The 15,685-nt window shown below is 40.3% G+C and overlaps 1 protein-coding gene across 9 annotated transcripts in view; it reads left to right on the top strand.

Moving 5' to 3' along the window:
• TDRD1 (tudor domain containing 1) overlaps positions 1–15,685 on the top strand; it is a 61,688-nt gene that overhangs the window by 33,150 nt on the left and 12,853 nt on the right. For all 9 annotated transcript variants that reach the window (XM_043550947.1, XM_043550943.1, XM_043550940.1 and 6 more), the window contains 9 exons: positions 6,006–6,113; positions 7,439–7,609; positions 9,773–10,024; positions 10,229–10,357; positions 11,224–11,334; positions 12,077–12,247; positions 13,294–13,548; positions 14,099–14,215; positions 14,683–14,796. In XM_043550947.1, the coding sequence (XP_043406882.1) occupies positions 6,006–6,113; positions 7,439–7,609; positions 9,773–10,024; positions 10,229–10,357; positions 11,224–11,334; positions 12,077–12,247; positions 13,294–13,548; positions 14,099–14,215; positions 14,683–14,796 (1,428 nt within the window). The remainder of the gene's footprint in view (positions 1–6,005; positions 6,114–7,438; positions 7,610–9,772; positions 10,025–10,228; positions 10,358–11,223; positions 11,335–12,076; positions 12,248–13,293; positions 13,549–14,098; positions 14,216–14,682; positions 14,797–15,685) is intronic.

Genomic DNA, 15,685 nt, shown 5'->3' with positions numbered 1-15,685 from the left:
TGACACTGCGTCGCTCTGACTTAGCAGCAAAAAGCTCTGTGCCTCTCGGGGTGGTTTTATTTTGTCGGCGTAGCAGGAGAATTAAATTGGCAGGAGGAGCATTGTAGTATGTACACCTCCACTGTTTTATTGATGAAAGCTGACTTTTGTCCACAAAACTGTGTAGTGTAGACAAGGCCTTAGCGGCCCGCAGTGGCTCAAGAGGCCTTGGTTTCTGGACATCATGAACATAACCGTGGAGCCACCATTGTTCCTGAATCTGCCGCCAGATGTGTTATCCCAGAGTCTTCATTAGGATCCGAGCAAGTTAAATTTAGCACCTTGGCATTTGAAAGGTATTTTCTAAAATGAAATGGTTGCTCTGCTGGTCTCACAGAAACTCTCTTATCATATAGGAGAAAATCAATAAAAAGAGCTTACTCAAGGATTTGGTCTAAATTCAAGGCATGGTGCAGAGACACATTCAGCATCATGTAGCCAAAGTGTCTCATGCTTTGGAGTCTTTGCAAGATGGTTTTGATATCAGATTGAAGGCTAATACCTTGAAAATACATATTTCTGCACTGTCTGCAATTTTAATGTATCCAGAAAATCTTCCATTTCCTGCCATGAGAACATATTCTGCTTTATTAGAGCAGTTCAGCTCTGACATCCTCCTAAGGTGCATTGTGCTCCATATTGAGATTTGTTAGCTATAAAGGAAGAATGCTGATTGAGTTACAGTGGCCCCACTTAAGTTAGCTGAGCCTGGCAGTAGCCTGTATAATCATAACAGATACAATCCTTAATAACTTAGCTTAATTATAACCCAACTTCTTCAAATGGCCAGGACTATTTCAGTGGATGACTAGTACTCCCCAGGTTCGGATCTCTTCCTCCCCCAGTGAGCTGGTCAACCCATCCTCTTCAGGGGTTCGACAATTTTAAGACCTTTGAGGACCTCTTGACGTGGATTACAGATACCCTTGATATACCACCTGAACTGACTCAGGACAAGCAATAGACAGTTGGATGTTCTCCACCAATAATACTGAGCAGAATAGCAATGCATATTAACAAGTCTCTCCAAGTTGCCCAGGGAATCATAGAATCATAGAATATTAGGGTTGGAAGGGACCTCGGGAGGTCGTCTAGTCCAACCCCCTGCTCAAAGCAGGACCAATCCCTAACTAAATCATCCCAGCCAGGGCTTTGTCAAGCCTGACCTTAAAAACCTCTTAAGGATGGAGATTCCACCACCTCCCTAGGTAACACATTCCAGTGCTTCACCACCTTCCTAATGAAAAAGTTTTTCCTAATATCCAACATAAACCTCCCCCATTGCAACTTGAGACCATTACTCCTTGTTCTGTCATCTGCTACCACTGAGAACAGTCGAGATCCATCCTCTTTGGGACCCCGTTTCAGGTAGTTGAAAGCGGCTACCAAATCTCCCCTCATTCTTCTCTTCTGCAGACTAAACAATCCCAGTTCCTCAGCCTCTCCTCGTAAGTCATGAGTTCCAGTCCCCTAATAATTTTTGTTGCCCTCCGTTGGACGCTTTCCAGTTTTTCCACATCCTTCTAGTGTGGGGCCCAAAACTGGACACAGTACTCCAAATGCGGCCTCACCAATGTTGAATAGAGGGGAACTTTGCATACTTCTATCTCCATCCCACCCTTTGAGCCCTTGGCAACTGCTCTTTATCATTTCTCCTAAGTAATGTGACTGCTATCTGGACACCTCCTGAAGAGTTGGTGAAGATCCTCATGGCAGAGTTTCCCTAAACTATATTCTATAAGGATGAGTTCAGGCCTCCTCAAGTTTTTGTCTAAGGTGGTATTGGGTTTTCATCTCAATCTATTCATCTCCTACTATTCTTTTTAAAACCCCACTCTAATCCAGCCAAAATGAAACTATAAACCTTGGATGTAGTGAGAGCTTTATCTTTTTATTTAGTCAGAACTAAGTCATTCAGAGTATTAACAAGAGTGTTCATGACTTTTTCGTGGAGAGTTTCCTCTAACCCTCTGTCTCCCTTCAGATTATCTAAATGGGTTTTGGACTACATCAGACTTTGCTCTCAAGGGGTTAACAAGACATTGTTAGGATGCATGCCACGAGGGCTCATGCAACCTCAGCAACTTCCCTGTCAAATGCTTGGATTTCTGAAATGTGGTGTGGCCACATAGAGCTAGGTCCACATGTTCACTTCCCACTACTTTCCTGGTTTGGGTTTCCAGATCAGATGCCACCTTTGGTAGACCAGTTCTCCAGTCACTCTTCAAGTTATACTTCTCTTTATGGTTACCATAGGGTAAGCAATGGTTACTTACCCTATGGTAAGCTTGGTTCCTTGAGATGTGTTATCCACACAGGTTCCACTACCCACCTTGCATCCTCACTAATTGAAGTCCCACTATGTGGGATTTTTATTGTCAAAGGAACTGAGTAGCAGTTGCATGTCCTGCTTGGCTGCGGTGGGCAAGAGAATATGAGGGGATGCTATTCAAAAAGAATCTGATCTTGGGCATGTAAGGCACTTGTGTACCAAGAGTGGAATCTGTGTGGACAACCATTTGGAGAGCCAGTTACTGTAGGGTAAGTAGCTGTTGTTTTTGATTTTTCCATTGGGAAAACTGAAAACATTTTAGTAAATCAAAATTTTCTCAATTAAAATGTTGATTTTACAAAAACTATTTTCTGTTGAAGAATTTTGACTGAAAAATATATACTAGAACTGGCTGGGAATTTTCTAACAGGAATTCATCCTCTAGATCGCTGAATAGAATTCATCACTCTTGTAAAGATTGGCTTTCTGTGATATGTGGTGTTCAGGCATGTACATACCAAAACAGAACAGTGTTTTTTTTTCACTTACGTGTTTTCAGCTCTGAACAAACTTAGACATGATAGTTAGACTTTTGTCATCTCCAGAGATTCAAGATGAAGGTGCCCTGGTTAGTCATTTAGCTGGTGCTCTGAAGAAATTCTTGGATTTCATAGCTCTATAAAGTACTTGTCCTGAGCACAAAAAATACCTGATTCTATTGGAAACCTGCAATTTCAATATTGCACTTTGCCTTTCATCTAGGAAGCAGCTTCTGAGATTTATTAAATTTATCAGTGGTAGCAGCCAGCCTCTGGAAGTGGAGAATCTTAAGCTTTTCCTGTATTCGTAAAAAGAAAAGGAGTACTTGTGGCACCTTAGAGACGAACAAATTTATTAGAACATAAGCTTTCGTGAGCTACAGCTCACTTCATTGGATGCATACAGTATGCATCGGATACAGACTAACACGACTGCTACTCTGAAACCTGTCTTGGTGACTGGCTGTTCAGTGACAAGTCTCCCAGAATATACTAGACTTCCTCCATTTGAAGCTCATAAGACTTTCTTACATTATATTAAATCCATTTCTGATGGCCCAGTTGAACTATAAGAACGAAGACCTCTATCCTGTGATTTGAGACCAAAGGTTACCTTGATGAGGAAAAAAAAATGCCAGCCTTTTGTTCCAGACGTGGCAAACCATAAGGACGCCAGGTTGCATTGTACGGTGTCATGAGGGGTCCTTGAATCTCTTTAAATTCTGTAGAGTCTTGAATTCTCTCATCTAGAGCAAAGGAAAAGATTTTGTAGAATAATCTGCAACATTTTACTGTAATGGAGCCAAGTTCTGCTTTAGTTAAGGTTGAGTTGTAGTGCTCTAAAAATCTGTTGTGGTTAGATGTGCTTAGATGGTCTTGAAGGATGCTGTGCCTTACGGGAGAGTGCGGTAGGGTTAGTGATCCAAACTTGGGGTCATTTGAGCAAGTGGTTCCTGAGGAACCCGAACCCCTCAAGCATTTCATGTAGTCCACAAACTACCAAATTTTTGCGCACGCACCTGGGGCTTGGATCATCCCCCACCTAATCCGTTGCTTGACATTTTAGCACAGCTAGTGCATGGCACCCACAGCCACTTTGAGGAAGCAGTATTGAAAACATTAAAGGGCATGTGTAGTTGTCTAGAATGGTATATGCTAAACCGGGGGTCGGCAGCCTTTCAGAAGTGGTGTGCCGAGTCTTCATTTACTCACTCTAATTTAAGGTTTCAAGTGCCAGTAATACATTTTAATGTTTTAGAAGGTCTCTTTCTATAAGTCTTTAATATATAACTAAACTATTGTTGTATGTAAAGTAAATAAGGTTCTTAAAATGTTTAAGAAGCTTCATTTAAAATTAAATTAAAATGCAGAGCCCCCCAGACCGATGGCCAGGACCCAGGCAGTGTGAGTGCCACTGAAAATCAGCTCGCGTGCCGCCTTTGGCACACATGCCATAGGTTGCCTACCCCTGTGCTAAACACTCACACATCACATTACAATGTGCATGTGCAGAAAGACTTAGGGAAAACTGTTTCCACCCAACCAAGTTTCACGTATCCCTGGGTAGCTCAAGGGAACATGCTGTGCTGTCAAAACCTGAGCTATACCAAGGCACTGTAAGTTTGAATCCTACCTTTTGGCAGAAATCTTAGAGCTCTGTAGACGTGATGCTACTATCCACCTATGTCAAGGGTTGTGGGGTTTTTTAATATAATCAGAGTAAGGCAGATAATTCAGAAGGGGCTCAAATGATTTACAGGGGGAAAATGCAATACAAATGTTTTCTATACAGTACTTGCGGGTGTGAGAGTTGAGTGCAAGCAGATGGGGGAGGGAATAGGTGTGGAGATTTAGCGTCGGATGATGGGAGGAGGATTTGGAGGGATTAGAAGTTGGTGGAGCCCTATTCCTCTCAGGGGCTCCGAGCCCCTCTCCCTGCCTCCCATGTGAGCTGGGATCGGTAGGGGTCAGAGGGGAAGAGCAGGAGTGCTGAAAGTAATGCAGATTTACACCTCTGAAAACTTAGGTGCTGTAGGTTTGTATTTCCTATCGCTCCCATGCAGGGTGGGAGGTTAGCAGGGTGGGGGAAGACCTGGCCTGGCCAGCATTTCAAGCAGAACTCAGACCTCTGAAAACCAGGAACTAGAACAAAGATGCACACCAGCACAACCCTAACTCCGATCTCTTTGAGCAATGCCTCAATAAGATCCATAACACTCGCTCTGCAGATAGTGCTGAACTTAGGGAATAGGGTAGGTGGTCACTGTTGGACTGTCTAACACTGCCTCTTTAGGCAAAACACATGGCTAGGTGATCTGTACAGAACAGGAGCTACTTACACCTGACTTTCACTCAAATGTAGTTTACTCCACAGAAACAGCATACACCTACTAAATTTTACAACCCCTTCACCATTAGGCTCAGGGTGCTATTTAACACTGTACTTTCACTTAGCCATCATTAAACCCAGAGACCACTCGTATCCTACTTTATTGCTGCCATTCCCCCTGGCAAGAAGCTCCCTTTGTACTGCTAATGACACAGCCTACAGAACTCATTGCTGAAATGAGGCATACTAGATCTCTCAAGGTACATATGCACCTCTTTCCTTTGACCATGCTATACCTAACTCAGTGAGTGCAGCAGGAGTGCATGCTGATAATTCCCAGTGGCTGTTGCCAGCTTCAGGGGTCAGTTAGAATTGTCCCTTAACTCCTTATTTGTTGGTTTTCAGAGGTTTGAATTTTGCTGAACTCCTGGAATGTCCAGGAAGGGCACTAGGAACCACCAACCAATTTTAGCTCTGCATTAATGAAGTTTGTCATTGAATTAGATTTTTAGAGAGCTGATGTGCCTTTGCTGTCACAAGTTTTGACAAGTCTGTTCCAGTACTGAGACTGAAAAACCATCCCACCCAGTTATACAGAAAGAAGTTGATTTTTGTCCACTGGAGAAATACCATTGATTATAGGAAACCTCTTTTCTTTCAGGCTTTTGGGAAATCCTTCTTTTGACACACAAAGGAGCCTAACACTGATTTTTATGTAATAGATAAATCTTAATTTTGGGCATTGAGTTAAAAGGGTTTGTCTTGTAGTGCTTGCTTAAAGAAGTCTTGTTAATGAGTATTTTCCAAAAACACTTATTGTCAACAGGCCAGCTTGCTGAGCTTCAAGTATCCTTGGGTGAATACTGTAACACAATCCCCACTATCCCAAATTTCTGTCCAGCTGCTGGAGAAGTCTGTTGTGCCCAGTTCACAGGTAAAGGAAAGGGAAAGAATGACTCTAAATGGCTAATCGCTATTATGTTTAATTTCTTACCAAATTAAACTAAATCTCTATATAAAGCATCTTAAATAGATTTGAGTGTCTACATTAACTAATCGGTGCAACTCTCTAAACTTTTTTAGAAATATCATTAATTCCAAGATATTTCTGTGTGTAGACAGGGCTTTTATCATTTTACTTGGACCCAGTTTATCTGTGGGTACAGAATTATCAGCCACATCTATGGTAACCAGTGTTGTGACCAGACACCAGCTGTGATTAAGAGCCTGGAATGGGTACTTACACCAAGGAAACTGTAGCATTGGATAAATTCTTGGGTAGAAATACTTTCAGGGAAACCCTGAAGAAATTTCTAGCTGACGTTGAAGAAAAAGCCCTTAGGCCGGAGGAAGAGAATACTACTGATGTGCTAAATAAACAGTTTTCTTGTGTCCAGAAACAGTATGGGATACATAATACAAGAGACAAGAAAATGGGGATCAGCGAAGCAGTGCAACATCCAGCAATGTTTACTTTGATATTGGCAGGGGGATTCGGTCTTTGCTCATCTGTTTTCGGTGAACATAGTTGTGATAGTGGAGTAAAGTTCGCTAATATCTCACTTTAAGTTTCCAAATGCCTTAACGCAATCTAAACCTATTGCTATCCCTTTTTTGACCTGAGCAATTAGCCCTGCAGGTTATTTCCAGGAGGAAGAAACATTGATCATCAGGTATTTATCAATAAACAGGATTGCATTAAAGTCCTGTTTCCCTGAGTGCAGTAGGAATTAAACAGGAGACAGTTATTTGCCCTCTGTCCTAAGCCCCTTTCCAGCTAGCACCTAGCCCTAAAATGTTTTAACTTAGCTTCTTCTCAGGGCCATGCTCCTAGTGCTTTTTCTGGCTGTCTCCTTTGCTTTCTTGTTGCCTTTTCTGTCTGCTTCTGTAGTCTTTCTGCTGTTTCTGACAGATGCCTCTCCATCAAGCAGTACCCAGTGAAACCCCTCTGGCCACATAGCTCTGTTTCTGGTGGGACTTGCGTGTGCTTTTGTTTTGGGCAGGGATGTGCCCATCTTTTGGGTGGAATCTCCTGTTGTTTCAGTTATCTGGTTCCATTAAGGAGCTTGTTTTTTTTTCTTTTATTTTGAATGAAGGGTGGCTGTTATACTTAACAGCTTCAACAAGGTTTAACTCAACCCATGACAATATTATAGTTCAGAGCCATTGCATTTTGTATTAATGTGTTGCCAAGAAATCCTTTTGGTGCTTAGGAATTAATCATTCACAGAATGTTTGTATCTGCATCTTTCCTTCCAGAAGACAATCAGTGGTATCGTGCCTCCGTTCTAGCATATACCTCTGAAGATACTGCTTTAGTGGGCTACATAGATTATGGTAACTTTGAAGTTCTCCAAGTGGCTAGGCTTCGCCCTATGATCCCAAAATTATTGGAGTTGCCAGTGCAAGCTATAAAGTGTACGCTAGCAGGTATGAAATGAACTACAAGCTATTGCAGGTGGGATGAAAAATAAAGTTCAAAACAGATGTGGGGCAAAATTTTTTCAGAATTTGCCTAATTTAAGACCAGATGCAACTACGGAGTGACGGAGGGAGAATGAGGTTAAGGTTTGAAAGCTACCTGTAGAAAATCAAATTAGCACTTCATAGTGATAACAGGAACATTAAAATTCATAAAGCTAAAGTCCTTTCAAATGTGCATAATAAAGATATCTAGTAAAAAGGAATAAAATATACTGTAAGAACTGTACTGTCCTCAAATATGCACTTGTGCGTTGTGCATATGTCCTTGGCTCTAATGTGTTGAGGTACTGGCTGCAATGACTTTCTTAGGCACCAGTACTTTCTTGGAGCCAGTGCTTTCTTTGAACTGAAGAGGCAGAGCCACAGCTGTTCAAAGTGCAATTTTCTGATAGAGTTTAATCTGCAAAACCTCATCTTTTTCTTGTTGGACAAATCAAATAAAACCACTTTTTGTTAAATTTGACAGCACCGAATATTTGAATGGTACTTTTTGGCAAACTATGGATCAGATGCTCCCTTGGATCAAAGTGGCTTTTTTGAAGCCTCTGAACATTTTCTTAACATTGTCAGTAAGGAATATTCCATTTAATCCTGTCAAAAGGACAAGGCTGAGATGCTGCTCAGGCTCTAAAGCTTTGTAAAAGAAGAAAACCTTAAAGGATGGCTGTGCCTTTAGGGATAGAACCCATGCACATGGGGCATGCCCTGCAAATCACACTGGATGGAATCAGCAATAGTGTTTTTGGTAATTTGGTAATACACCTCTACCCCGATATAACTTGACCCAATATAACACGAATTCGGCTATAACGCAGTAAAGCCGTGTTCTGGAGGGTGGGGCTGTGCACTCGGGTGGATCAGCGCGTCTGGCTCCAACACGCTGCTCTGAGTGGCGTGTTAAGGGAGCTGGGCCGAGGGTCTCGGGGGGCGGTCAGGGGACAGGGAGCGGGGGGGGGGGTTTGGATGGTTCGGAGGTTCTGGGGGCAGGGCGGTTGGGGGAGGGGAACGTGGGCGTGGGAGTTCCGGGGAGCCTGTCAGGGGGCGGGGGTGTAGATAGGTGTTGGGGCAGACAGGGAGCGGGGGGGGGGTTGGATGGCTCGGGGGTTCTGAGGGGTCAGTCAGGGGGCGGGAAGTGACCATTAATAACGGAAATGCTCGAGGCCAAAGCAAGTTTGATATAACGCGGTTTCACCTATAACACAATAAGATTTTTTTGGCTCCCGAGGATTGCGTTATATCAGGATAGAGGTGTAGTAATTTTGGTGTTGTAAGAGGTGCATGTTTTGGAATCTGACTGTTTCTATGCCGGTATTGCAGTGCAGTTCCTCTAAATGGAGCAGTTCATTGATAAGAATGAAGAATAGAGTAGACTAATACCACATTAAACGTGGAGATGTTTGCCTTGAATTGAACCAACAGTTTGCACTGATCCATCTGACACTATACATTGGGGAAGTCTAATGTTAACTTTGTAGAACTACCACCAAAAATCTAAAACAAAACATAGGGAAATAGCAAAGTTAGAAAGAGGTGCTGAAGATTCTGATAGTTCATGGAGTGCTGGGGATTCCATCTTAATATGTACCTGAGTCCAGCCATTGCATCCCGAAGTCCAATGACTACTGCTTTTCTAGGGGGTTCTTACTTGGCACTGAGAGTGTATGGCAAAACACAAGTATGTCTATACTGGCAATCATCTACAACTACAATTACTAAGTAACCTTTCTTTTAAGCGTTTCCATCATTAAAACTGTGTCAAGCAATACAGAAATTGAGTGTCTCTCGCTTAGCAGTATTGAGATGTGTTGGGAGAGCACTTGCCATATCTAACAATGGCGCTCTGATCTCTAGGACTCTAGACGCTACCTTAATAGTTCCCTTCAGCATTTTGTAACCCCTGACATTAAATCACTGGCATGTGCTGCTATTGATTTGATGCATATTTAAATGGCAAGTAATTTCAACCATTGACAATGTTATTCATAAAACAGCTTCACAAAATGAAGAGTGAACTAGTTCAAGAATGGGGATTGTGGGAGAACAACTCCCAATAACTACAGTCCAGCTTGAAATAAGATAATATTTCTTTCCTTTAAATTTCACTTTCAGGTGTGAAGCCCCCATCAGGAGCCTGGTCCTTGGAAGCTATCTCTCTGATGAAACAACTAGTGCAAAATAAAATGATCACTATAAGAGTGGTGGACAAAAAAGAGAATAGCTCTGTTGTAGAGATTGCAGATGAATCTGTTACTCCAATAATAAATGTATCTAAACATCTTTTAGAATCAGGCTATGCAGTGAAAGATTCCAAGGATGTCTTGACAATAAATGAAACTGTTAACACTGTGAAGGAAGTAAATGGTAAGTACATGAAAAGTTGCTATAGAAGCTGGTTTTATCTATACTGTACAATAGATATACAGTAATCTATTAGGTGACTTGAAATGAGTATGGTCAGTTATGTGGCCAAGAATGGACATTTAGAATGTACATTTTCTTTCCCTATAATGCTGTCTTTTATGTCTCTCTGACCCTGTTTTCTTCTCTTTCCCCTTCACCCTTTAGCTGTAGGAGAAACAATAAATAAAATGGATTGTACATGGGTTAAGCTGACTCTTAAACAGATATTAAATGTCATGCTGTGTACGGTGAACAATCCGGGAGACTTCTTCTGTCAGATCTTCAAAGATGATGGTGAGTTGTCTCAACCTTCATTTTTCTGTGCTCTCTCTGTCTTCTCATCCTTAATCTTGTTGCATATTAACTTGTAAAATATTTTGGAATGGGATCAATGTAGTTTTCATGCACTAATGCTCCTAGTGGACTTTTCATACTTAGAGCTTATGCCTGAGCTTCCTAATTAGTTCATACTAGTCCTGTAGGTCTAAATTTGAACATGCATTTTAATAAGGACAAAGATCAGATCTCTAGGGACAAAGAATGTTGGGAGATAGTATCCCGGATGCAGTAACACTGAAAAGGAATGAAGGGTAATTGAACATGAGCTCCCAGTGTGTCTAGGAGGACTAACATAACTGACAGGCCCAAGCAGGGGAATATCAAATAGGAGTAGGGATGCATACAACATTATTAAAACCATTACTGGAATACTGTGTCCAATTCTTGTGTCAGAACTCTAAAAACATCTTCAAAAATTGGAAAGGATTCAGAAAGAGGCACAAGAATATTTTAAGTACTGGAAAAACAGTCTTATTGAGCTTAGGTTGAGCTGTCTATTTAGTTTATCCAAGAGAAAATTAAGAGATGACATGGCCTGCAAGAACCTGCACGGGGAAGAGATTTCCAATATTTTTTGGCCAACTAAAACTTATAACAGTACTAGACTTTTATACATCAATATATTAATACTGTTTTACCCTAAATCAGGGGCACCTTGAGATTTTTTAAAATATCTTTCTAAATATGCTATTAATGGGACCCAATAAATAAGATTGACATTCTGCACAACACGGTCTTGTTTGTGCCTGGTAACTCCAAACCACTGACTTGCTGCTTCTAAAGATGTATTAAGTTTGGTTGTTCTTTGTTTTTTATATTAGACTTAGTTGCTCTAAATGTACTCAACAAGTCATTGGCAGAATACTGCCAGCAGATTTCAACTCGTGTTTTCAAGCCTTCAAAGGGAGAACCTTGCTGTGCTTTTTTCTCTGGTAAGTAATATTACCACCTACTCTTGTTCATTTTTTCATTTACAAAAATGTCCTTAAATGGAAAATGCATCTTTATCTTTGACTCAGAGAATGTTCTGTTTAATATATAGCTTTTTAAACCTTGTCAGATATTTTGGGCATGGTCTTGATGTGTTTGGTGTGTTGCTAAGTTGAACAAGGAAGGAAAATAGATCAGCAGTTGGTAACGGTAAACCAAGTATGTGTGAATAGTGACTCCAGTGAGTGAACAGTTAGGAACCTTTCAGATTCGATATACGCTTAAATAGATCATAATATTGGATATTATTAATATATAGTCTGATTGAACAGAAGTAAACAGTATAGAGAAAGAGGTTTAATTATTACCTTAGAGAAAGTTATTGCTTTTCCAGGAAGTAAATATTGGATTTTCCACTGGTTTGTATGGGTTGTTAATAGGTTACTTGCATCACTTTTTTTTATGTACTTTCATTTCTGGATGAAAACTGTATTGATATTGTGGAAGGGGCTTGATTGCCCATTGCCCTGCACCTCGTATAGTCACTCAAAGCAGTGCAGAATGAATATAAAATGCTATCAAATCAGAATGGCAGTGTTTTACATCTGCTTTGAAGTCATGTAACCGATTACATACTGTGCAAAGCAACAGAAATTAAGGCCCATTTTCTCTGCCAAGGAAAGTAAATTAGTTCTGCTTATGATTTAGGTAAATGTGGGAAATCACAGTTCTTTTAAATCCTAGGTGATGGTAACTGGTACCGTGCTTTGGTAAAAAAAATCTCTTCAGATGGAGCTATTAAAGTGCAATTTGTGGATTATGGAAATGTTGAGACAGTAACTCCAGATAAACTTCGACAGATCTCATCAACATTCCTAAAACTTCCATTTCAAGGAATTAGGTGTTGGTTATCAGGTAAATCTTCATTTAAAGATGTTTTAGAAATAATTTCTGCACCTGCTAAGCATTCTGTCATAACGACTCTTTTATAGTTAGAAATCATATGGAGTTTCAGGCATGGTAGACCTTCCAATGTAGCATGTTTTTAGCGAAATGTGTTTAAAAAAAAAAAAAATGTTTCAACCATATTTTCTTCTGTTAAATAGAAGTGATTTCTTTTTGTGAACTGAAAGGCAAAGTTTCTGATCACCTGTAAACTCTTCACAATTACACCTCCATTTATATCTCTGCTCTCATCTCCTACAGTTTGCCCCATTCTAAGCTCCACCCAAGTTTATTTTCTTATTGTTACTTAAGGGCAATGCAGAGACAAGCTGCTCCTGGATACAGGCCAGTACAGAGTGGATGTGGAGCTACGGTTCTGCCTGCCCTGTCTTGATTTGGAATAAGACCCCCTAGGACGCTCAAAGTGAAAAGGTTTCAGGATCGCATCTTAGTTTAATAAGTATTGAAATAGTTATTTGGCAAGGAATCTGACGTTTTCCCTGACCCACCTTTTTCCCAAAAGGAAGATCTGGGCACTCAGGGATACATTCCTAAACTACCACTCCAATTCTATATATTAGATGAGGAAGAGCACTAGGGCTCAAAAACAACTGTTCCCTTCTGTCAATAAATACTCTGCCTTTTTAGTATTTTACAAATGAGGATATTAAACTGCTTTACAAACCTTGTATTGCCATGTAGTATCATCCCCTTTTACAGATAGCAATGGGAACAGAGGCACAGAGGAGATTGACTCATTGACAGTCATGCAGAGTCTATTACGGATTTAGGAATAAACTCAGGATGATTTTTTAAGAGGAATTTGATATTCTACACTTTGGGGGCCCCAACTCACTTTGCACTAGATATACTTAGGTTACACATTCCTTATGGCTGCAAAAGGGGTCTTTCTAACTAACAGGACATTTTTAAAATTTGGATAAAACTAAAATGGCAATTTTTTTTTAAATTGTGAATGAGAAAATATATTTTTAAGTCTTGTCTTGTTTCCTTAGGTGTAAAGCCTGTTAACAAGGAATGGCTCCCAGAAGCCACAGCAAGATTTCAGATGTGCACTGCAGGAATTAAACTTCAAGCCAGAGTAGTTGCTTTCAACAAAAGTGGTGCTGGAATAGAGCTCATTGATAATTCCACAGGTTGTCCAAGAATAATCAGTGAAATTTTAATTAGTGAAAAATTGGCTTTAAAGGAAGGTCTGCCAAATAAAGATGGGCTACCAAATACATCTGCTGAGAAAGTAGAGCCTCGAGGTGACTAAAGCAGTCTTGTTAACGAATGATAAGAATATTGGGTATCCCTCAGTCTGACTCTCCTTTTGATCACATCTAAGATGTAATAAATGTATCTAGTTTTAAATACATCATGAAGTTTGTGATTGGGTGCAAGTTGTCCTGCAGGTGGCATGATAGGCAAAAAGTAGGTAAATGTGCAAGTCACTGGGGTTATGTGTTAAACAATATTACTTAAATACTTAAATGTAACAAATTATAGCAAACTTGAAGTATGACTAAAGCGTCTATCGCATATTGGTTTCCAGTATCTTATTTTCAGCAATATTAAAATTAACTAGCATTGATTGATTGTAAGAAAATTATATATTTTCTGATGAACAGAATATCCAGTGTATTAGTGTCAGTGTTCAGTTTTCATCTCACTGCAATCACACTAAAATGACTGGAACATGTTGATAGACTGGAGATGTTACTTAAGTTAATAGACATGTGCAACTGTGATGAACTTGTATATATTTCTAGAAGTGCTTTGCTCTGTGCTTTACTAGTTTGTGTCTAATTACTTTAGAAACCTCTTGTGAGCAGTGGCAGACAATAGAATTGCCTATCAATGAAACTGTGTCAGTCCGTGTAATGGAAGTGATAAGCCCAGACTTGTTTTATGCTCTACCAAGTGAAACCAGAGGTAAGAAATGAAGAAAATCTCTTGGTTTATCTAGTTGGTAGCAATATATTTGGAAGACGGATGCAAGATGTTTAACATTATAATAATGAATTGAGAGACTACCAAATACATCTCAGACAGTAAGAAAAATGCAGAAATATAAATATTTTTATTAAAAGCTTTGCGCTAACTTAGGTAAAATCAGGCCTAATAATAGGCTTTCCTATGGGTGGGTGGGTGGGGGGGTGTGTGAGTGGGTGGGGGTGTGTCTGTCTGTATAGCCTATTATTAGGCCTGATATTACCTAAGTTAGCTCAAAGCTTTTAATAAAAATATTTATATTTCTGCATTTTTCTTACTGTCTGAGATGTATTTGGTAGTCTCTCAATTCATTATTATAATGTTAAATATATATAATAAATATATATAATTTTTATCGTGTTTGAAACTTCGTGCAGTACTAACAGATTCTCTTCACTTATTTTTAGTAGATCAAGAGAAGTTGCGTAGATTGATGATTGAACTGGTAGAATATTGTGACACTCAGAACAGTCACTCCTTCAGACCAAAAGTCGGTGAAGCCTGTTGTGCCAAGTTTGCAGGTGAGAGAGAATTCTTGTTCATTCTAAAAAAGGAAATGTGATCTAAACTGCAAAACTTGGGCAGATGGCAAAGTCCAAACCTTTAAGAAAAGAGAGATTTGTAAAATCCTTGATATGCCACAAAACATTGCCATATTTCATTTTGTATATGGCTTCTGTTTAGTTACAAACAATATGACAGTCAAGGCTAGAAACTAAGGAATGCCTCATGCATCTGAAAATCCATGGAGTTTTAGGAGGGGCAATATAATGATCTAAACTGGAATTTAGTGAGGCTTCTTGAGTGAACTCCCCTATTCCTAAGCAGTTTTATATGTTATCCAAAATAAATTTCTTCAGGAGCAACCCAGAGGGGAGGCTTGACTGAGGGCTTGGCTACACTTACATTTTATAGCGCTCTAACTTGCTGGCTCAGGGGTGTGAAAAATCACCCCCCTGAGCGCAGCAAGTCACAGCACTTTAAAGCGCTAGTGTAAATAGGCTCCGAGCACTGGGAGCCAATCCCTTCATGGAGGTGGATTACCAGGAGCGCTGGGAGAGCTCTTTCCCAGCGCTCACGCGCAACCACACTCGCACTTCAAAGCGCTGCCTTGGGAGCGCTCCCATGACAGCGCTTTGAAGTTTCCAGTGTAGCCATGCCCTGAGTCATTTATTTCAGTATTGATTCAAAGAAGAGTTCTGCCAAACAAATCCATAAACATCACTTCCTGTAGCACTTGAATTTTCATTGGAGGTGTCCTATCCAAGTACTGACCAGGCCTGCACCTACTTACGTGACTGGACATTGGTGTCAAGATCACAGTCCAAAGTGGTATAGCTGCAAGCAACAGAACATTCCTGTAAAGTGAAGCACAAGGGTGTCAGATCTGTCAACAGTTAAAGGAGAGAT

This window comes from Chelonia mydas, chromosome 7 (genome assembly GCF_015237465.2).
Source record: "Chelonia mydas isolate rCheMyd1 chromosome 7, rCheMyd1.pri.v2, whole genome shotgun sequence".
NCBI lineage: Eukaryota > Metazoa > Chordata > Testudines > Cheloniidae > Chelonia > Chelonia mydas.
The sequence above is the reverse complement of the archived record's forward strand: the minus strand, read 5'-3'. Positions and strand labels throughout refer to the sequence as shown.